The sequence below is a fragment of the Natator depressus genome, chromosome 1 (genome assembly GCF_965152275.1).
Source record: "Natator depressus isolate rNatDep1 chromosome 1, rNatDep2.hap1, whole genome shotgun sequence".
In the NCBI taxonomy this organism is placed as follows: Eukaryota; Metazoa; Chordata; order Testudines; family Cheloniidae; genus Natator; species Natator depressus.
In genome coordinates, this window is record NC_134234.1 from 330075087 (window position 1) to 330099359 (window position 24273).

At 41.4% G+C, this 24273-nt stretch overlaps 1 protein-coding gene across 2 annotated transcripts in view; it reads left to right on the forward strand.

Annotated features, from left to right (window-relative positions):
- SEMA3A (semaphorin 3A) overlaps window positions 1-23578 on the forward strand; it is a 403325-nt gene extending 379747 nt beyond the window's left edge. For both annotated transcript variants that reach the window (XM_074942567.1, XM_074942566.1), the window contains 4 exons: window positions 4668-4825; window positions 9504-9571; window positions 16638-16780; window positions 22160-23578. In XM_074942567.1, coding sequence (XP_074798668.1) covers window positions 4668-4825; window positions 9504-9571; window positions 16638-16780; window positions 22160-22615 — 825 coding nt within the window. In that variant the 3' untranslated portion in view covers window positions 22616-23578. The remainder of the gene's footprint in view (window positions 1-4667; window positions 4826-9503; window positions 9572-16637; window positions 16781-22159) is intronic.
- The last annotated feature ends 695 nt before the right edge of the window (window positions 23579-24273 follow it).

The window sequence follows — 24273 nt, forward strand, 5'->3', positions numbered from 1 at the left end:
GGTCTGGGGCTTGCCCCGCTCCAGCACTCCAGCCAGGGAGCAGAGACGGGGGCCACTCCACATGGCTCCTGGAAGCAGTGGTATGACCCTTGTCCAGCTCCTACGTGTAGGGGCAGCCAGGGGGATCCATTCTGCACGCTGCTCCCGCACCAAGCACCGCCCCCGCAGCTCCCATTGGCCAGGAACTGCCATCAATGGGAGCTGCAGGGGTGGTGCCAGCGGAAGGGGCAGCATGCAGAGCCACCTGGCCATACCTCCACATAGGAGCCAGAGAAGGGACATGCCACTGCTTCCGGGAGCCACTTGAGGTAAGTGCCACCTGGAGCCTGCACCCCTGAGCCTTTCCCCCTTCCCCAACCTCCTGTCCTAGCCCTGATCCCCCTCCTGCCCTCCAAACCCCTTGATCCCAGCCCAGAGCACCATCCTACACCCCAAACTCCTCATCCCCAGCCCAACCCCAGAGCCCGCACCCCCAGCCAGAGCTCTCACCTCCCCCTGCACCCCAACCTCCTGCCTCAGGCCAGAGTTCTCTCCTACACCCTGAACTCGTCATTTCTGGCCTCACCCTGGAGCCTGCACCCCCAACCAGAGCCCTCACACCCTCCTGTATCCCAGCCCCAATTTTGTGAGCATCCATGGCCTGACATACACTTTCTATTCCCAGATGTGGCCCTCGGGCCAAAAAGTTTTCCCACCCCTGTTCTAGGCACTGCACACTGCAAAAGTGTAAATGTAAACAATAAAATCAACATGCTTTATTCAGTAGTTTCAGTGCACTCATCACTATATATATAAACTGGGAATGTGTGGATGTGATTCAGACAGCCCTGTGTACAGACCTTTCTGCTTACTCTTGCATACTTTACTAGGTCTGTGGGTCCCATCTGCTGCTACTTCAACACTTTACCATTGCTACCTCTCTGTCAGTCTTGCCAAATCAATTGGCATTCCCCACTAGGTGTCTAGGTAAGGCCTAGTGCTTGCTGGTCCTCTGCACAGGGGTGAATTTTACCCCTTGAATCAGCCCTTAACAATGCATTCAGAGTGAGCCTTGATGTGCCTCCTGTCCCTCTCTAGCTCACAGAGGTTAGATTTTGAGTTCATCACTAAGGATCTCATGTGTGTTCCATCCCCTAAATCCACTGATCCCTGAGATCTGCACTGTCCTTGGTGGATCAGCAACAGGAGCAGGCCTTCGGAGGAGAGTCCCTTGCCCGCTGGCTCTCTGCAGTTCCTTAAAAGCACTGTTACTGCAGGAACCAGCATGCCCCCAGAGGTTCCCTCAGATGGGGCTCCACACTACAGAGGAAAAACCTGAAAAGTTTACCCAGATTCAATCTACAATAACTTTCTCCTTGTTGCCCCCTGAGTTTGGGAGGAGGAACAGGCCACAGAAAATCCCTTGTACCCCCATACGTATCCCCCTCCCCACCTGCTGCTATGAATACCCACAGAACAGAGTAGGGGAGCTGGAAGGAACATTTTGTGGTGCAAACCCTCACCCCTTCTACCTCTTGGGCTCAGATTCATAGGTTTTATGAATCCCTATGCTCATAGAAGCCACATGTGGGATGGGGCAAGGAGATCACGGGTTGATACAGACAGACTTTTTGTCTGGAACAGAGAATTTCTGTGGTTTCCACCACCCACATTTCCATTCAAGCTGGGGAGGGGGAGAGAGCGAGAGAGAATCTCTTAAATCTTCAAAAAACAACTTACAGTCTATTTGCATACATGTGTGAAGTACTATATTTTATTCAGTGCTCACTGTTTCTGTTCCTGCATATCTTCACACTGGATAACATTCAGCCCTGTGCTGAGGAGCCATACAAAACCTATGCCCCACTTTCACGGCCTTGTGCTGGCTTGCTATACAGGGATGCATTTTACATCTGTTACTCCAAACCATAGGAAAAACAGTTGCATCTCAGACATGAATGTGTGGTCAGTGATGGCAAACGGTGACCACTGCCACGTATTTGTCCCTCCCTTAACCCACAGTTCTTCCAAAGAACTCTTCAATGGACAGCTTCTCTTGCTGTAATTTGATCTGATAAAACACAAATTGTCTTGTGAGAGTGCAGTGTCAGGTCATTTTGGGGGACGCCTCCATGACCATTTTTCGAATTTCGTATTGGCTGGAATTATTTATTATTAATGTCCAGCATAATGGTCAACAGCTGGATCTTAAATACATTGCTTTAAAGAGAAGCAAGTAGAGTGATTTGGATACTTTCTTGATTATAGGATTCCTAAACCACATATTATACTTAACCGATTGAACATTCTGAACTGTCCCATAAGAAGTAAAATCTTTAAGCAACTTTCTTTTGGTCTTAGTTCATTTATTTTAGATTTCCTATGATTCGCTGTTCTTTTGTTCAGTTCAGAGCCTCTCATTCTAGGGTGATTTATTAGCAATCATTTTTGACTAATAAAAAATTGGTACATTGGTGTACATGAACTCTATTACAGTTTGGACATTGATTTTTCAATATACATCCTAGAATTCATTGTTATATGCTCTATACAGTAAGGGACATGCCACATTGTTTATATATAGTAGTGCCCCAGTTATATACAGTCCTACTACTATATGGTAATATATTACACTTCTGATTAATCATTAAATGTCAGTCATGTCTGCTGCTAGTCACTCGTTCCATGCATTATTCCATCATTGACCTATATGCCTAGCTGAAGGCAGTTATGTAAGCTTAAGACTTCCCATATAGTACTAGATAATCCCTGTGTGATCAAGGGGTTTCTCCAGGACACTGCAGCTTTTATATCCCAGCCAGGGCTTTGTAAGAGGTGGAAGTTTCCTTGGGAAAGGTGCTAACACAGCGCAAGTGATCTGTCCCTGCCACCTCTTGGGACTGTGCTGGCCAGCTGTTGGCATCTCAACAAAGTAGCAACTGCAGCCAGCTTGCATTACTGAATCCTATATGGGCTTTACCTTTATGGAATCGCAACACAGGAGGTGAATCAGGTCCATGGGCTCGCTTGTAATACAGTTTCTTATGCAAGCCCTTCATCCTCTAAAACAGAAAAACTAATGAAAATCTGTTTCATGAGACCTTAAAAACTGAGATCCTGGCTACTTTACCTGGGATTTAAAGAGTCCCATGGCATTTTCAAAATGAGAGGGCTATAGCCCTGAAGTCTTTGTGCTTCCTCAGTTTTGTAACATGAGTTTTCCACCCCACAGGTAGCTGCATTTCAGTGACTTTGTACATGTGTCAGGAATTTTTTTTTAACGAGGAGGGCCAAAAACCAAAATATTTTAATTTGATAGGTTGCCATAATGCCTCTTGGGAGTTGTAGCTCCGTTGCCTTATCCCCATTACCCTCTAGGGGCCAGGTCTCCCAGATGGATTACATCTCCTGTGTTGCATCATAGCAGCTGATATTATTGGGAGGGGAATCTAAAACTGAACTGTTTTCATTTGGATATCTTGCTATAGTGTTTCTTAAGAGTTGTAGTCTGGCTGTGAAGCCCGGCCCAGAGAGGATAATGGGGATATGACAAAACAAAACTACATCTCCATGATGCACCATAGCCAAGGACTATAATCAGCTGCCACCCTTCATCATGATGGGATACTGTTGTGCGCTATCGAAGATGTAGTCTGTCCAGGAAGAATGGTCTATAGAGGAGTATGAGGCACCCAAACTACAACTCCCATGAGACACCATGACCAACACTCCCAAGTGAAAATATTTTGATCATTGATATTCCACCTAAAAGGCTAACTTTTCTGTGAAAAAGTTTGACAAAAATTAAATTTTGTTGTTTTCTTCAAAAATTTCAACTTAAAAAGAAGCACATTTTCCAACTAGCTCTACCACTGAGATTAGTTAGGCTCTTCATGGGTGGAGAAAGTGAATAGGGAAGTGTTATTTACCCCTTCACATAATACAAGAACCAGGGGTCACACGATGACATGAATAGGTAGCAGGACTGAAAAAACATCAGAAAGTACTTCTCCACACAACACACAGTCAATATGTGGAACTTGTTGCCAGGGGATGCTGTGAAGGCCAAAAGTATAACTGGATTCAAAAAAGAATCAGATAGATGCATGGAGGATAGGTCCATCAATGGATGTTAGCCAAGATAGTCAGGAATGCAACACCATGTTTTGGGTGTCCCTAAACCTCTGACTTCCAGAAGCTGGAACAGGATGACAATGGATGAATCACTTGATAGTTGCCCTGTTCTGTCCATGTCCGCTGAAGCATCTGGCACTGGCCACTGTCAGAAGACAGGATACTGGGCTACATGGTCCATTGGTCTAACCCAGTATTCCCATTTTTATGGTATTGGAGGATAGGAACTTAGAGACATAGTCTCCCTCGCTTCATTTGTGGCAATTCCACGGATGTCAGTGGAGGTTTCATACAAAAATCAGCACCAGCATTTGTCCCACAGAAACAGGAAATAATTTTCTTACTTGGACTTTTTTTTAAATATTGGGGCTAATGTGCCTCTTGCTCACATGTGTGTAAATCAGGAGCAATATAATTGAAGTCACTGTAGACACACTGCTGTAAAACCCAGGTAAATGAGATCAGAATCAGCCCCCGCTGTATATATTTTTGATGTATTGTGCATGTCTTTCCGGTGAAACCTGATTATTTGCAAACTTGCACTTATTTCACAGCAACAACTCTACATTGGCTCAGCTGCTGGAGTTTCACAGCTCCCTTTGCACCGCTGTGATGTGTATGGAAAAGCATGTGCTGAGTGCTGCCTTGCTAGAGACCCTTACTGTGCTTGGGACGGCTCTTCGTGCTCGCGTTACTTCCCTACTGCTAAGAGGTAGGGACAGTTGCAGATGTCTGCATTATCTACTGCTTGCCTTAACTGATGATCTGAAAGGTGACCTGTGGGCTTTAGAGGTTTTTCATGGGATGGTTAACTGGAGCCCTTTCTTTTTCAAAGAAAACATATATGTGAAAGTTACAAGCAATATCAAGTCTTGGTAAGTGAACATTGCTACTTTTTGGGATGGCTTGGAAAGTCCATGCTAAAAAAAACCAAAACATTCAGAATGGTGCCATCTCTGAAATGGAAATCTGCGCTCTTGTACAATGACAAATGTCAACAATAAAAAACGGAGAGAAAATTAATTGAGAGCTCAGTCCTGCAATCATTACACACTTATGAATACTTCACAACTGAAACATCATTGCCCTACACTTTCAAAAGTTGTTGTGATGCTAACTGAATGAGAAAGCATTTGGGGATTGATGAAAACTGACAGATAGATACCACCTGATTCTCTATTGCTCTGCAACTTGTGCAAAGATGGTGCAGCCATTCTGATTTGATAGCATTTTACATTCACTTTGCACAGATGTAAATGATTACACGAGATGCATCGTGAAGAAGTATCAGGCCCTGTACATGAAAAATAATATTCGTATTGTTTCTAAGTACTGTGGAGTAGCTGTTTGGCTTAATGTTTTCAAAACATACATTTTTAGCCTCCAAATAAACTTTAAGTCTATCGCTATTAAGAATTGACTTTGAACCTGGGTCTATAATCTGCTGTCAATTACTCAGGTGTAAATCTGGAATAACTTAATTGATAAACATTGTTGCAAATCAGATCAGAATTTGGCCCACGGTCACCATATCATCACCTTCTGACTATCAGTATATTAGACAAATTATTGCAAAAAAAAATTGCTCGGATGGTGATAATGTAAAAGGGAATATGCCATAGGTGTCTTACACCAAAGGAGACATGAGAGATCCAAGCATCTATGTACAGAAGAGGCAAACTTCATCTTGAAGCTAAAGTTTACAAATACTTCAGTTAGGAATTTCATGCTTCCAAAATGTATTTAACTCCAGGGGGTGGTTGGTTGGCTGCTGGAAGGGATGAGATAATGTAAGGGACAGTAGGGAGAGTTTCCTCCTCAGATATTTCAGCTGGAGAGGATTGAAATGTCAAGCTTTGTACCTCAATGTAGCCTAAGCAAACACTTGAAAAAAAAAAGGTGCTTATGAAACATGCAGTCTTATTTTTGCACCAGACTATTGAAATAATTTGAGGCAAAATAATTCTTCCCAGGGGAGGTAAAAAAGATAAACTAAATACACCAGTCACAAAATGAGCATTCCTGGAAAGAACTCAAATGCCATGGCCTCCCACTAATGCATCCCTACAAGTCCAGATTCCAAAAGTGTTGAGAATGTTGTGGCTTGATGCATGTGTAGGGATGGTTTGCTTATAGTCATTTTCTTTATCTGTCTGTCTTTTATATATTTCCCACTCAGTGTAACTTTAAGGAGCCTAAATGACAGTTTAGAAAGCCCATAGTGTGACCATTTGACTTGTGCAGAGGCTTTGGATCTCATGTTTCATAGATCACCATGCTGGCTTAATGCTGAAATGTGTGACATTTGCTTGATATCCTAACTAAATGCTTCATCCAAAATCCATTGACATTAATGGGAGTCTAATTAGGCCTAATTCCTACAAATAGAATTCTATAAATAAGTTAGCCAGTGGAATTTATGAAGGGAGTGACAAAAATTGCATCTGCAGCTCATTTGGGCCTGGGTGTGGTTCTGATTCACCCAGCTAGCTTTCCATGGGGAAAATACAGCGCAAACGTCCAGCACTGGCATGGGTGAGAGAGATGAAGTATATCTTTAGAACATGCACCTAAACACAGAAGGGTGCCTTCTATTAAAATGCTTTCATGCATCTTGTTGTGTCATTACACTGGAAAACATGATATTAATAGTGGTAGACAGAAGTGTCTAAGGCATCTAAGGCCCACTGATTTTCAGTGGGATTCATGCACCCAAGGTGAAGTGTTCAAAACTGCGTAAGTCCCATTTTCAGAAATAAATTAAAACTAAGTCTCCTCAGTGCCTAAATCATTTTTGAAAATGGGACTTAAGAGGTATCAGCTGTGGAATTTGATTCTGGATCTGGGTGGGAATTTTTTAACCATGTCTCCAAGAAAAAAAATAATGATTTGTTCAAATCAAAATTGTTTGTGAGAAGAGGGCAATTTCCACAAAATTCCTGTGTCTGAAAAAAAAAAGAATTACGGGATGGGAAAACCATTTTCCAGCCCATTTCTCCCTTCAGCCAAAGTTTGTTAAGCTATGCAGCATACCCAATAGACTATCTATTTATTCAGGGCTTTGTGACAATTGAATGTAGCTCACGGAGGGAGGGAATGATATCTGTGGAAGAAGAGAGTTATATGAGTGCTGGGTGAAATGTTCAATAGCTTCAGTAGTTCAAAAATACATGAAACTTAGGCTCCTCTCTGACTAAATCACTTTTGAAAATGATATGTAGGTGCTTTTTTTCAGAAATGGGAATTTTGTGGAAATCGCCTTCTCACAAATAGTTTTGATTTCAACAAATCAGCATTTTTTCATGGAGAGATTGTCAAAAAATTCCCACCCAGATCCAGAATACAATTTCAGAGCTGATAACCCCTAATGGAAAACCCCATGCATGCCTCCCCCATCAGTTCTGGGGCTGTTCATGAGTTGTGTTCCAACTGATTTTCACTCTGAGAAAGGGAAGGGTAAGAGATGGTCTCTGCATTGCAGAAACCATTATATTTACTTAATTTGGACCATTGTGACTGAAGGGTGAGACCAAGCGTGGCTCTTACAAGGATACTTCACTTTTTTGTGTGTGTCAATGGATGCCATAATCTGACATCTCAATATTGTTTGGCCATCTAATCCTTTTTGCTCTCTCCTGACTTTGCAATCACTGTGGTTTTCTCCTATTCCCCAAGTAAAGTGCTTGTTCTCAAAACACATCTTTGTTTGCCCTGTTCTTTTCTTCTTTTTAAAATAAATCTCCTTTCCATGAGCTGAATTGGGTTTTGTATCACAGCTGTTTAGGTAAGAAAAGAAACAGACAAAGCAAGCACAACAAATGCAAACCAAAGAGAACTGTATAGAAAAATATGGGTTTTCTTTTTTTGTAAAACACATTTTTCAAACAGATCAACACTTTATTAAAGAGAAGAGATGAAGAGCAAATTGGAGGGAGAATATAAAGTTATATTAAATGGGATTGTGATAAAAATTAGAGAGGGACTCAAGCTACAAAATTTAGATCTGGACTTTGAATACACCATTTTTCAAGGATGTTCCATTTCAGAATTTTAATTCAGCCCATACTAAAGATGAAAGCCACTTGCAAAAACTTGCATATGGATTTAGATCCAAGGTTGTGGTCAAACCAGAAGAAAACTGAGTTAAACATTATCCTATCCATCTCTAAATATATTAAGCCCTAGCAGTAACATTTGTGACAAAGCTCTGTCCTTGCCTCCGTGGGTCCTGTGTTTCCTGGCGGATTTCACTAGCCTCAGAAGCTCACTGTGACCCTCCACGTAACTCTTCTCTCTCTAGAGACAAGGGTCACAGTCTACTGAGCCATTTTCATCATAAGCCAGCGAGGGGAGGGGAGGAGAAGAAAAGTTATCCTTCCTTGCACAGTCTCTGTTGTCTCCCAGTAATTAATCAGGGGGCAAAGGGCGGGGGGAGCCCGGGCCCACCCTCTACTTCAGGCTCCAGCCCAGGACCCTAATAGTATCAGCTATGGTAGCTGACCTTTTAGAAACATGACATGTACAGTTCCCTGGGCTACTTCCCCCACAGCAGCCCTCACTTCCTCAAGCTCCACTTCACCCTTACCTCAGGGCCTCCTTCCTTGTGCCTGATATGGTGTGTACTACTCAGTCTCTCCAACAGCACAACTTCCTCCCACAGCTCCTGACATGCACACCCACCTGACTGACTGGGAGGCTTTTAACTAGTTTCAGCCAGCCCCTGATTGGCTTCAGGTGTCCCAATCAACCTAGTAGTCTCCCTGCCTTCTGGAAAGTTCTTAATTGGCCCCAGGTGTCTTAATTGACCTGGAGCAGCTGCCATTTCACTTATCCTGGTACCAGGGATTTGTTTAGCCTGGAGCTAATATATCTATCTCCCACTACTTTTCTATAGCCATCTGGCCTTGCCCCGTCACACATTGTAGTTTGCCAAGTAAGCCTCTTGCCTATAATCTCGAAGAATCCGATGTTGAAGCTAGGCTATTTGATGTAATCTCAGTTTGTAGACAAGAGGGTGCCATTTTAAATTCCTTGTACTTTCAATAAACATTAAACATGCTGCACTTTGTACATGTTGGACTCTTATTAATCTATATTTCAACGGACGGATGAATTTACCCATAATCAGTATTTTTCGGAGGGCTTACTATACATGCACATGCATTTATCAATGACTGAAGCTTTCATTTGGAAGCATGAAGAATTTTATTATCTACAATGCTGTAGAATGCAGTAAAGTATGACTTTCCTTGCCCTGGTATGTTCTAGGTGATGTTGCATGCCCCAGATAACTGTAAATAACAATGCCCTTCTTTTTTGGCTTACCTAACACAAATACGTAATTTCATCTCTGAGAAAGTGAATAACATTTTCTGATGTGATTTTCTTAGGCGTACCAGACGACAAGATATCCGAAATGGAGATCCTCTCACTCACTGTTCTGACCTGCAGCATCATGGTAAGTTATAGATATTTTGTTTAAGTACAACCAGCAGGCATGTAATGTTCAGACTGTGCATGATTGCTGTGGGAAGCAAAAGTATGAACCAGGAGTGAAACTATACTGCCCACTCATGAAAAGTTAACTTGCCTTTGGTCATTACCCTAATTTTGACTGCCTGTAATAATCAGATCAAGGATTCAGTATACTCTTATTTGCAAGCTAATAACACATTCAAACTTTTTTAAAGTTTCTGATACACCTGACATTGTAACATAGGAACAAGCTTTACATATTATATGGGAAATGATCATATTGGCCACCATCATTGCTATCGTCAATGTACGTGTTGCTTTACATAGAGGTGATACCATAGCTCTTTGCTATATATAGTGATGTAACTAACCATACTGACACAGAATTGTATATGCTTGTAGTGGAAAAGAACTGTTACATCATCTAGTTCATTCCTGGGACAAGGATTGTTTCCTGTAATATAAACAGACTGGTCTAATTTTAACTGGGATAAGATTTCTAAACTTTTTTAATCCCTTGATTTTGTTCCTGGTTGTAGAGGTGCCACAAAGGGGAGACAGAGACAGGCAAATCCCCCCACCCCCTCTGGTCCTAACACATTCGGTATAATTTCTCCCCCAACTGGGACATGCTGACTGCCGCTTCCCGCAGCTCCCATTGGCTGGGAACGGTGAACCGCAGCCACTGGGAGCTGCAGGGGGCTGTGCCTGTGGATGGTCAATGTAAACAAAAGGTCTCGCAGCCCACCAGCGGATTACCCTGATGGGATGCATGCCAAAGGTTGCCGACCCCTGCCATAGACAATGGAAGCAGTGCAAGAACTCAGGCCGATAATGCTGCCAGCCCATGGGGGTGATGCTGCCTCTCCAGGGCTCTGTGCATGCTGCCTGTCGGGGACAGGGGAAACCGAGGAGCTGTGGCTCTGGGGGTGCTGTGGGGGGGAGGAAGGATGCCAAGGAGCTGACTCTGGGAGTGCTGGTTCTGGGGAGGCAGCCGTAGTGGCCTGGAGAATGGTGTTACCACTGCCAGGCCTTTTTCACTGCAGCCTGTGTAGTCCCCACCCAGAAGCCCAAATCTGCCACCATCTCTTCATAACAGTGTGGGGCAGGGCTGGGCTGGCTCAGTCCCAGGAGCAAAGGGCCCAGCCCAGCATGCTAGCACATAGTGGAGGGGCAGTGGGACAGAAAAGCACCAACCCCATCCAGCAGTTCAATTTTGTGGCTCATCCCCCATTCCCGTTGACCCACGTAACTCCAGCCACTAACCCCAGCCCCCAGATATGTCTACCCCAATCTCCTCCCTCAACCGGGGTCAGATTTTTGTTTTAGTAACTGGTTATATGTCAGAAGACAAACCTGTCTTCCCACAGGTACCCAATTTTCTGCCACACACTTCACAGCATCCTCATTCAGAGAACGATAACTTTACTTTTTGCTCGACATGAAAAAGAACACTTAGACGATACTTCCCTCTGCTGGAGAAAATTGTCCACTGTTGGTTTGTGACATAAGTGATGCTGGTGTTGGTTAAACCAATTAATAGACTTCAGGGATATACAAAGCGGAGATGCCTGAAGATCCCATGTGTCTTCAGCTCCTTATAATAACAGCAACTAATCTATGCTCACATTGCTGTATTACATTGCAGTAACACTGCTTATTTCTAGGGCTGTCAAACGATTAAAAAAATTAATCGTGATTAATCATAAGATTTAAAAAAATCTTGATTAATCACCGTTTTAATCTCACTGTTAAACAATAATAGAATGCCATTTATTTAAATATTTTGGATGTTTTCTACATTTTCAAATATATTGATTTCAATTATAACACAGAATACAAAGTGTACAGTGCTCACTTTATATTATTTTTATTACAAATATTTGCATTGTAAAAAAGATAAACAAAAGAAACAGTATTTTCCAATTCACCTCACACAAGTACTGTAGTTCCATCTCTTTGTCACAAAAGTGCCACTTATAAATGTAGATTTTTTTTTAACATAACTGCACTCAAAAATGAAACAATGGAAAACTTTAGCGCCTACAAGACCATATTTGTAAGGCAATTTATTACAGTGCTTAACTACCCTAACAATTAGGAAGTTTCTCCCAATGTCCAACCTAAATCTCCCTTGCTGCAATTTAAGCCCATTGCTTCTTGTCCGATCCTCAGAGGTTAATGAGAACAATTTTTCTCCCTCCTCCTTGTACCAACCGTTTATGTATGTAACACCTGTTATCAGGTTCCCCCTCAGTCTTCTCTTCTCCAAACTGAACAAACTCAGTTTTTTTCAATTTTTTCTCATAGGTCATGTTTTCTAGAACTTTAATCGTTGTTGCTTTCCTCTGGACTTTCTCCAATTTATCCATATCTTTCCTGAAATGTGGTGCCCAGAACTGGACACAATACTCCAGTTGAGGCCATATCAGCATGGAGTAAAGCAGAAAAATTACTTATGTCTTGTTTACAACACTCCTGCTAATACATCCAAGAATGATGTTTACTTTTTTTGCAAGAGTGTTACACTGTTGACTCATATTTAGCTTGTGATCCACTATGACCCCCAGATCCCTTTCTGCCATACTCCTTTCTAGGCAGTCACTTCCCATTTTGTATGCTTGCAATTGATTGTTCCTTCCTAAGTGGAGTACTTTGCATTTGTCCTTATTGAATTTCATCCTGTTTACTTCAGACATGTCTCCAGTTTCTCCAGATCTTTTTGAATTTTTATCCTATCCTCCAAAGCTCTTGCAACCCAGGCTTAAATAGAGTACTTTCCAGAGCCCCCTCCAAAACCACCTCTAACATGCCATAAAAGCTCCAGGGGGGGGTTTAAAATATTTACTGGAGCTCCACTCTGGATAGCTCCACCTGAATTTAAGGCCTGCTTGCAACCCCTCCCAGCTTGATATCCTCCACAAACTTTATGAAAGTGTACCCTCTATGTCATTATCTAAATCATTGGTGAAGATATTGAACAGAACCAGAACTAAACCGTGTGGGACTCCACTCGATATGCCCTTCCAGCTTGACTGTGAACCACGGATAATTACTCTCTTGGAACAGTTTTCCGATCAGTTATGCACCCACCATATAGTAGCTCCATCTATGTTGTATTTCCCTAGTTTATTTATGAGAATGTCACGTGAGACAGTATCTAAACCCTTGCTCAAGTCAAGATATACCACATCTACCACTTCCCCCAATCCACAAGACTATATGGACAATAACGGTTTGCAACTTTTTATGGTATGTATTTTACCAGATGGTGAATTAAGGCATTATCAAACACGATCTAACTGTCCATTCTAGCAACCTACTAGAAAGCAATCATGTGTACTGTATTTTTCATTTGGAAAAACCTACTCTAATCATCCAAAGTCATATTCATAAACACTTATTCAAATACATCAACAGGAGACACATAAAGGCTGACAGCAAGATACCCTTCATGAAGTCAAATTCAATGAGGAAACAAAGTGGGAAGTGATTAGAAACACCATTAACTTAGAGAAAAACAGTTAAAATGTCTTGACAGTGTCCTCCAGCTTTAGTTCCACAAGGCACTAGAGCTTAAAGACACTGAGTTCAAAATAATGCACATGCTGGATAGCTTCAGTTGTTTGATGTAAAGTGAAATTTCTCCCACCTGAATTCTGACTCTTTCTAGGTTGTCACATTACAAAAATTGCATTGGATTTAAACTATGGAATGTTACCAGATGCACTCACTATTGCAGCTGGAAATGTATCACACAGTGTACAACTGAGCTACTTGGTTCTATGGAAAATCCTTCTAAGCTGTTTTCCATGTTGCACATGACAGTCTGTTGGGTATCAGATGCAGAATCAGGTTCTTCTGCATGACGATTGTGTGCTCTGGTGGTCCTTCCACCTACTCGCACCTCTAGGCATTCCAGTGCATTCGCTACTGATTGATTCTCCCTCTTTGTGCCAGGGAACTGCATGAAGATAATATCTTTTTTGTGTTAAAAAGGACAGTCTTTTACCTGTAGCTTTTTCAAAGACAGTACAGAGCAACTTTCACCAAGAGGCCTCTGAGTGTGCGAGCCATTTGTGTGTCCTTAGAGCAGGATACAGATAGCTTATGCACCAACCGTATCTCTTGGGTGTGTAGAGGAATTGATTTCAGAGCCACAGTAGAACATGAGCACTGTGAACCAAATATTGAAAAGTGCCGAACACCCACAAATTCCATTTTCATTAAAAGGAGTTGTTAATGCTCAATGTAACCAGTCTTTTGGTCAAATATTAAGGTGTGAATCCAGGATTTACAGTCCTGAACACATGAACCTTTCTGCTTGAGCTAAAGGACAAGTCCCCCTATGGCACCTGTAGTGGATTCATTAATCTCATATTTTTTATTTGCCATTAAATGGGGACAAAGATCCGCATTCTCCTCATGCTAGTTGCATCAGCAGGAACTCACAGCATCTCATCGAATATGGCCTTATGTAGAGGAGCATCAGTATATAGAAAAATCTCCTTTGTGTAAGTAGTTTTCCATTCTAAGCACTTCTGTTATGTCAGAAGTAATGTATTTAAAGGCAATTTATCAGGATGGTAAATTGATCTTGTCATTAGATTCACCTTGGGAATTGCGATATTCTGACAGGACTTGGGTTTGAATTTCATGGCCAACTTCATGACGCCCACAGCCTTCTGATTCTCCTAACTGCTCCTCTGAAATTTCCAGCCTTTAATTTTCCTTCCCAGCTTCTCTCCAGGCTTTTCCATCACTTCTAGGCCTGCATCCTGCTTTGTTGGCTACTCCATCATTTCACCCACCTTCTTGCATTCAGTCTATCCCAATACTACCTGACTCTTATAACCCTTTCTGCCTTCAGCACCCCTGAATCATAGAAATTAGATTTCAAAGGCCTATTTGATCAGCACCAGCCAATGCAAGATTACTGTCTACAATACATTTTCTTGGGCTATGTCCGAATTTAAATGAGCTCAGTGATTGGGCTTCCATCACTGAAGGTTTGCCACAGTCTAGAACAGATCTCACCATTAGTCTTTTTTCCTAATATTCATCCTAAGTTTTCCTCTGGTAAGTTTCATCCCATCATTTCCACTTATACACACAGGATCACTTCACACACTATCAATTCCTCCCCTTTCTTGACATTTCTGTCATTTCCCTTCTTCTCCCAGGTTCAACCCAATGCTCTACAACAGTGTTTTTGGCTGCCTTCGGTGCCTTCAATTTTCCCACTCCTTCCCTTTCTTTGCTTTCTCGCATCATGTCTCCCCTGATGATCCACCACCACTCCAGCCCAAAGCTCTTTCGACAGTCTCCATAATGGTGCAGTTTCCAGATGAAGCCAAAAAATTGCTTCACTGACTCGTTTATTTACATAGCACCCCACTTGCTTGCTCTAAAGGTTCACAATCCAGCAGAGAAAAGCAAAGCAATACACTTTCTATCTGGTTAGTGTTTATAGACCATTTGATGTTTCATTACTTTTCAATAGGTAGGCACCAATTCCTCTCCTACCCCACTTGGGTTTTGAGGGCTGAATGTCATTAAGGAAAAACATACGATTACTGTATCAACATAAGCCAAAACCATGGTTTTCTTTCTTAACTTCAGCTCAGCAGTTCAGCAGACAGACTGTGTTTGCGAAATAAAACAGCCAACATGATAAAGACATTGTGAAATCAAACAGCCCTTGACATAGGATTGCTCTGCAGAGGTTTTTAATTATGCATTCTTCCCTGGTTAAAAAAAAATCAGATTCTTTAAAGATTTCCTATACTAAAGATAAAAAGGGTAATATGGAAACCACCACAAATAATGGCAAAAAAAGACAGGAAACCCCATGAGATCAACAGTGTTAAATAGCTGACCAATCCCTTTCTCCTCATATATTCTCCATTATTATTGTACAATTGCCACTTAAATCCATAACATTTTAAAGAGCTAAGGTGGAGCATTGAAATATGATGCCTGACTGCCTCTGTGGTATTGGAGGAGAATCAAATGCTGTATAAGTCGTACAGCAATGTGATATTTCCAGCAAGTTGGTGGATATCATGGAGTATTGTTGTTACAAAAGGAAGTAATTTATTTAACTTTTCTCTTTCTTCCCCCCCCATAATGTCTGTTTTATTCGTCTCATTACATTTCCATAAATTATACCACCAGAGGAAATGATTAACTGAAGATTGTTTCCTCAAAAACATTATTCCTGGTCATTAACAGCTGCATCAAACTGCAATGCTATATAATCTAAACACATTATTAGTACTTGTAAAAAGCCTCATGTTTTATTACTTTGCTCCAAAGAATTGTGATCATAAAGCCCAGGAGGCATCATTATAGACATTCTAAAACTATACCCCAAATGTTCTCATTGCATACGTTTTGTCATAAAAAATGTTTGTCGTGACCTAGATGTTTTTTCTTGATGTCTAACAACTAGGGTTGTGCAAAATATTCACCGTGAAATTTCTTAACTTCAAATGTTGAGGTTTTTACATTTGGTTCGACTAAAAAAAGATGCAGTGATATTTGTGTAGATAGGAACTTTGGCCAAGATTTTCCAAACTGATATTGATTTAGGGTGCCTACTTGAGACACCCTAAGGGGACTTGATTTTCAGAGTGCAAGTGCTATTTCTTGTAAGTTTTACACCCAGTTCTAATTCAGTCTTAGTCTCTGATTCTCCACTGTCCAGGGAACTTGTATAATCATTTACACCCATGCAAAGTGGGTACAAAATGTTGGCATCCTTATACACCATAGATTATGGTGCAATTCAGTGCTATAGCTCTTAATAAAGACACAACAAGCTTTCTTATTCCTGACACGAGTGTAAATATCTGTGAGAGGTGCTCAGTTGTGGCGAATCAGGTTAACTGTTGCCACCTACACCAATCTACTAATCTGGAATATCTTTCCAAGATGGAGCAATGAAACTATTTACCGAAAGAGCAAATAAATATGACAGTTAGGATTTTCTTTGCTGACCATTTTCTTTTGCACTGGCTTTTATTCCTTCTTTTCTTGCCTTATAGATAACCCAAGTGGGCAGAGCCTGGAAGAAAAGATTATTTACGGAGTAGAGAACAGCAGCACTTTCTTGGAGTGCAGTCCAAAATCTCAGCGTGCTCTAGTTTACTGGCAATTCCAGAAGCCAAATGAGGACCGAAAAGAAGAGGTACGTTAGCATGAATTCAAATACATGTGTCACCATGCCCCAATGAGTCACAGCTGCGAATACCAGATTCAGGACAAACTGCTGAGGAATTGGGCAGACTCACCCCCAAACAGGTGGTTATTCTTTCATTAGTTTATGCCAAGCCAGTAACAAAAGTAAATGTCTATCTCACCACACGGGTTAAAAAGAAGTAAAAAATGCAGTCTCTTTAGGCATACCAGACCATGTCTCAACACCCAGACACTGGACTCTGTGATGAGTGGTTTCTGAAAACCAATTTCATCACATAGAGATCAGCCAGGTCAATAACTCAGATCTTACCCAATAATCATACTATTGCCAATCCTTTAATACCTAATATCTAAAGGTTTATTTATAAGAGAAAAGAAAGAGGGGAGAGTTAAAATGATCAAAGAACTCATACACACACACCATTGCAAAGTTCTTGGATCAGGTTGGCTTGTACAGTCTCTGGTCCTCAGCCATAGTCAATATGTTCCTTTTAGTGTAAATCAATAGTCCAGAGATCGGAACAGGAAAGAGGCAAAATAGAGATGCTTCCAGGGCCTTTATACCTTCTCCCACGTGGAGAGGGTGCTCTCAGTCTTGGTTTGTGGAAAATTACAGGCACAAAATGGAATCCAGGTTCACATGAGCAAGTCACGTGCCCTTATATGGCTTGATGACTCCTAGGACCAGCCATAATATTCTTGCTAAAGCATCCACAGAAAAGCTCACCGAGTGGGGACAAGCTTCTTCTATGGTTCATTGTGAGAGCTAAGTGTTCTTTAATGGGCCATCAACTTGAATGGTCCATTCACAATGTGCTGGCTAGATTGGATGTAAACTACCTTGTGGGTGTTACCCCAAGAGCAAACACTTGAAATACAGGTAGATAGTCAATATTCATAGCTTCAGATACGGTGATGTTACACGGATTTAAACAGGATAATCATATTTGATAGATTGTAACTTTTCTATTGATACCTTACATGACATACTTTGTAGAAGAGTTGTTGCAATTGTCAAACAGTGGCAATATTAATGATATAAATGGTCATGTTTCAATCATACAGCATAACAACATGCAATATAGAATCATAGAAATATAGGGCTGGAAGGGACCTTGAGAATTCATCTAGTCCAGCTCCGTGCACTGAGGCAGGATCAAGTATATCTAGACCATCCCTGATAGGTACTGTCTAACTGGGTCTCAAAAATCTCTGGTGACAGGGACTCCACAACTTTCATTAGAAGCTTATTCCAGTGCTTAACTATCCTTAAAGTTAGAAAGGTTTTTTGTAATAGCTAACCTAAATCTCCCTTGCTGCAGTTTAAGCTGATTACTTCTTGTGGTGCCTTCAGTGGACAACAAGAATAATTGATCACCATCCCCTTTATAACAGCCCTTACCATATTTGAAGAGTGTTATCAGGTTTCCCTTGTCTTCTTTTCTGAAGACTAAACATGCCCAGCTTTTTTAATCCTTTCCTCATAGGCCAGGTTTTCTAAACTTTTTGTTGCTCCTTGTGGATTCTCTCAACTTGTCCTCATCTTTCTTAAAGTGTAACACCCAGAACTGGACACAGTATTCTAGTTGAGTATTCACCAGTGCCTACTAGAGCAGGCCAGTTATCTACTGTGTCTCAAATATGACACTGTGGTTAATACATCCCAGAATGATATTTGCATTTTTTTTTTGCCACAACTTCACACTTCAGACTCCTTCAGTTTGTGATCCACTGTAACCCTCAGATTCTTTTAATCAGTACTACTGCCTAGCCAGGTAGTCTCCATTTGGTAGTTGTACATTTGATTTTTTCTTGCTAAGTATAGAACTTTGCACTTGTCATTATTGAATTTCATCTTGTTCATTTTAGACCAATTATCCAATTTGTCACAGTTGTTTTGAATTCCAATTCTGCCCTCCAAAGTGCTGGCAACCCCTCCTAGCTTGGTATCATTTGCAAATTTTATAAGCCTACTCTCCACTCCATTATCCATGTCATTAAAGAAAATATTGACTAGTATCAGATCCAGGAGAGACCCTTCTGGGATTCTACCAGATGGACACTTGCAATTTGACAGTGAACCACCGACAACTAACCTTTGAGTCTGGTCTTTTAAGCAGTTTTTCTACCAACTTTATAGTAATTTTATCTAGAACACATTTCACTACTTTGCTTATGAGAATGTTATGTGGGACTGTGTCAAAAGCCATACTAAAAAAAACCCCACAACAAGATATATCACGTTTATAGATTACCCTCTATCTACTAAGTCAGTAACCCTGTCATAGGAGGAAAACAGGTTGGGTTTGGCATGATTTGTTCTTGACAAATCCATGTCGGCTATTACTTATAACTCTATTATCCTGTAGGTGCTTACAAACTGATTATTTAATCATTTGTTCCAGAATCTTTCAAGGCATCGGAGTTGGGCTGATAATTCTTTGTGTCCCCTTTGTTTCCCTTTTTAAAGCTAGATACTATGTTGCCCTTCTCCAGGCCTCTGAAACCTCACCTGTCCTCCATGAGTTCTTGAAGATAACAATCCAGCTGAATTCCAGCCCTTTACCTAAACAAGACAAGCCTTTGTTTTAATTTGCAAATGGAACCTTGCCTCTTTCCCTGTCCGTCAGCCCACTCTAACAAGATATCTCATCTCTTCTATTACCCCAATTACTCCTCATTCCATGAATCCTCAAAAGATTGTTCTGGCTTCTCAACAGGAAACCTTCACAGTCTCTTCCCTCCTGCCAAATAGCTTGCCCTAAATGACCAAAGTGCCCTTCCAGATCCTTCCTTCTGCAGTCCTCACTGTAGACATGTCTAGCTTGAGATAGGGCTGAACAGACATCCTGGCTTTGAACCCTCCTGAGCCTTGGAAGAGCTCAGATCAGGAGATGACCTTTGTCTCTTTGTTTCCACTTCAGAGACACCCCTTCTTGAAGGTACCAGTACCTTTCAAGATATTGCAGATTCCTAACACTCACTGCTTGTGCAATCACCACACTCCAGGTTTTTCCAGTCAGATAAGTTCCTGAGAGGGTGAAATCCACCCCTGTGAAGAGGGCAAGCACAAAGCATGTTCACACCTAAACCCCACTTAAACCATCCAGTAAGTCTTCATTGGTACTAAGATGGTGAAGTGGCCTGGTACTTGCTCTCTCCACAGGGGTGAATTTCACCTAGACTTCATTGTGTTCCTCTAAATACAGAGTCCCTAGAGTATCTGACTGGATCAGCATTCAGGCAGCCGAATAGGAACATTATCAGACCTATTGGATCTTGCGAGGCTCTTCAAAAGTAAGTAAGATGGAGAGTCAGGAAGAGGGACCAGAAGCCTGTTAGTGGACTGAAGGCTAGGAAAGCATAGTGGTTTGTTTGTTTTTTCATTAAGAACCATAGAAGACTTGTACACAATCAGTAGAGTTTAAGAAGATCTGAGATGTGTTACAATTAGTATGCAAAAGAAAAATCAGTGTTTGTCCACTGTGATAGTCATCATTATGCAATAAATGTATATTGTGGATGTACAGGCACAGACCTGCTCATGTTCCATCAGCAGAACAACCAAGTAACTAAATGTTACCCAGTCCTGCCATCGTTTTGTGTGCTGAACTGTTATCGAAAGCAATGGGAGTTTTGAGGGAAACTTGGGGCCATAAAAATAAAGAAACAGTGCTAGGTATTATTCTATATTATCACTGTTGTTAAAGGTTTTTTTTTTACCAGAGTGGATAGAACTTTGGAAACTCTTCCAACTGTACTTTGGATCTAATTCCAAAGCTATCTCCTGAAGTTATCTTCCCCTAGCTGCTTCCTTAACTTTTCCAAAATTCCAATTGCCTTCCCAGCTGCTCTCAAACACGTCCATATCTCTTCTGTGCTCAGTTGACTATGCCAACATGTCACTAGGAGGCTGGGTTCAAACTGTTCCCATTCCAACCTTCTCAACATTTGCTGGGCTTCTCTTTGGGTCTCCTATATTAATACATAATAGAAATTATTAGACAAAGCTGGTCACTGAATCCAAACGACGTAGCAGTAATTGTGAAGCTTTCTGAATAATAATAAATAAAATTATTAGTAGTAGTAGTAATAATAAAGAATGCATTACTATTAGTTTGGACCTCCATAACACATACTATCCAAGAATCTCAAACCAGTTGCCTTTATGGAGACCACTACACTGGCACTTTGCTTTTTCACAAACAACCATGGTAATCAATATATCATTTTTCACACCTAAAGAAATGTCCACCAGGGCAGAGTTGACTAACCCTTCCTACACAGCACTGAAATTTTTAAAGTGAGTTTTTTCTCCTTCTGAAGTTACCTACATTACATTGTTTCCTATATATAGTACCCCCAGGTGCTCAGGGGGATTAGTAGAAACACAGACATCCTCTTAGCCAGTAAGATCATATCATCACATCATTTTTAAGGGAATAACCTTTATCCTGCTGGCTAGACAGCTCTGCCTGAAACTGGAGAACAAAAATAATGTCTTCCATTGCATTTTTGTGAAGAATGAAAATTATAGGCAACTTAGTACCTGAGTCAAACAAGGAAGCCAAGGACTATGTTTTCAAACTGCATGCTAACTGTCTGGTCACATTAGGAGCTTTATATTGTTTGATTTGCTTTGTTTGCTTAGCTGGTTAAGTATTTCATTCTTTAGAATCCAGTTTTAGTGGATGACACAATGGGTGTGATGCACTTTCTCTAACATCTGCATGTGCACACGTACATGTGCCTGCACACACACACACACACACACACACACACACACACACAGTATACCTATCTGAATCACTTACAAAAATGTGAGTTTTTGCCAGCCTGCTTATTGCACTTCATAATTGTAGGCTTAATATGTAGTCCTTTCCTCATACCTTCCTCTCTTCTAGCAGCATGCTTCCCTCTGCCTGAGGGCTTTGTACTGGGGAGCACCAGGGTGGGGGTTAAAGGGTCAGATTTTACCTTCCCAACCTTGAGGAATGGCATAGAGCAGGGATCATGGCGCACCTGGTCCATGGTGGCTGGTATCATCCAGGGTGGGTCTGTTGATTCTGCACAGTTTGCATCTCCCATAGCCTGCTCACAAACCCCGCTAACAGAGGTTCCACTGCACACAGAGCCCCACAGCACACAGGATTGTGAAATAAACTCTCTTCCTCCTAGGCTTCCTGAGTGTTTGCATGTCTATATGGAACCTTTCACAGCTACAGAGGGACCAGGTGCTCTTTCCCCTTAATATGCTTTTTTATGCCAAGTTTTCCTGCAACATGCCAGGGAACTAGGGATGGTTAGGGAAAAGTTCTGAACATTTATAAGAGATAATTGTTGAAATGTTTCCTTTTCTCCAACACAGATAAAAGTGGATGATCATTTCATCAGGACAGAACAGGGCCTTCTGCTACGGACCCTTCAGCGGAAAGACTCCGGCATTTACTTTTGTCATGCCGTGGAGCATGGCTTCATGCAAACACTGCTCAAAGTGACTCTGGAAGTAATTGATACTGAACACCTGGAAGAGCTGCTTCATAAAGAAGATGATGGTGATGGCTCCAAGGCCAAAGAGATTTCCAACAGTATGACCCCTAGTCAGAAAGTCTGGTATAGAGACTTCATGCAGTTAATCAACCACCCCAACCTCAATACAATGGATGAGTTCTGCGAACAGGTTTGGAAAAGGGATCGCAAACAACGTCGGCAAAGACCTGCCAACGCACAGGTGAATACTAATAAGTGGAAGCACCTACAAGAAAATAAGAAAGGTAGGAACAGGAGGACCCACGAATTTGAGAGGGCACCACGGAGTGTCTGAGCTGCATTACCTCTAGGAACCTCATCCAAGTAAAAACTTGTATAGACAGATAACTGGAAAAAAATGCAATATACATGAACTTTTTCATGGCATTATGTGGATGTTTACAAAGGTGGGAAGTTCAAACAATTTCCACCAGGTTTAAATAAAATCAATTTCTAACTTTCCTAGCAGAGCTTCCCCCACCAATCCCCAGACAGAGTTTCAAGGATGAAAACTCACCCTGGACCCAGCTTATTGCCCAATGAGTTCTGCAAAGAGTTCATCAGAAAGGTTTTGCTTTCTCCTTTGCTCAAGATAGAAAAGTGTCATGTTTCATGCTGCCATTTAAAAGGAAAGTAAAACAAAACCCACCTTTCATCAGCTGCGCTACCTTTCCTGAACTTAACTGAAAAAACTGCATGGACTAGCTAAGCTGATCAACATCCCAACATTTAGATGGATGCAAGGTTTTTTTATTTTATGGCCTTCCAGGTCTCTTGCTTATATGTACTGGAAAGATAAAAACAATACTGAATGAGATGGTCTGTGGAAATCTGAACAGCATGAACCAGCCAGCATCCAGAGGGAAAAAAAAGAAAAAAGAGTGGAGTACACTGGCCTACTACTGATGACTTCTTTCATCTTTGATTTAAAGATGTATTTTATTAAAACTATAATTTAAGTGTACCATGATGAATATGCAGTAAACGTTAGCTCTTTTCTAAAATAGAATAGAATTTTTGTCTTAGAAATATTGTACTTTCTAATTATTGGTTTAAAGGGAAAAAGAAAACAACTTCCAATTACAAGCTGCTTTACTCTCTTGTTTGGAAATTCTTTCACGGCAGTAAGTAACACTGCAGCTAACCCTCTTGCTCTACCCTCACATTCTATATGAAAGTAACTTCTATGCTATTCAACATGAAAGTCTCCGTTTAGCATGGAAGTTTTTGGATTCCCCTTCTCCCCCCTCCACTCCCCCCCCCCCCCGGCCCCAATATAGCACATGAAAAAATTCAGCTTGTATAATATCTTGATACGAATAGATTGAACCAATGAAGAGAAAATCATCTAAATACTGTAGCTCATACACAGCCATTAATCCATGAGCAAAACTCCTGTTCAGTTCAGAAGGAGCTTCACTCACAACTCTGTGGTAGGAATCAATTTTGGACAATATCCTAGGCCCTTGTGGTCTCCCTGCATGGGGCCCTCGGGGTCAATTTCACCTGTGGGTTGAGTCCCCTGCTGTTGTAAATTGGCATATTGAAGTATATGAAGTTACAGCAGTGGGGAATTTGGACCAGTATATATTCTGTGTGCAATGGGGCTGCAGGATAAAAGCAGGTACAGTGCAATTGTACTATAAGAATCTCCATTTTAAGGATCTATGGATAATGGTTTTGGTCCACCCCAGTACAGATATGTCCCAGTTTTGTTGAAGTCCATTTTCAGCTATCCTGTCTCCTATATCTCACCTCACTTTGGTCTGTAAACTCCTCTTGGCCTATGCATAACCTCTATTCATGTTGGTGAGAAGCAGATTACTAGAGCCCATGTGATATCCTTGGTTTGCTATAACAGCTTTATAAAAGGGTGCCCCTTGTTTGGAGGTTAATAACCAGCCTCTTTCACTGTTATTCACTGCAACTTCTTGCAGTTGTGATTCGCAATAT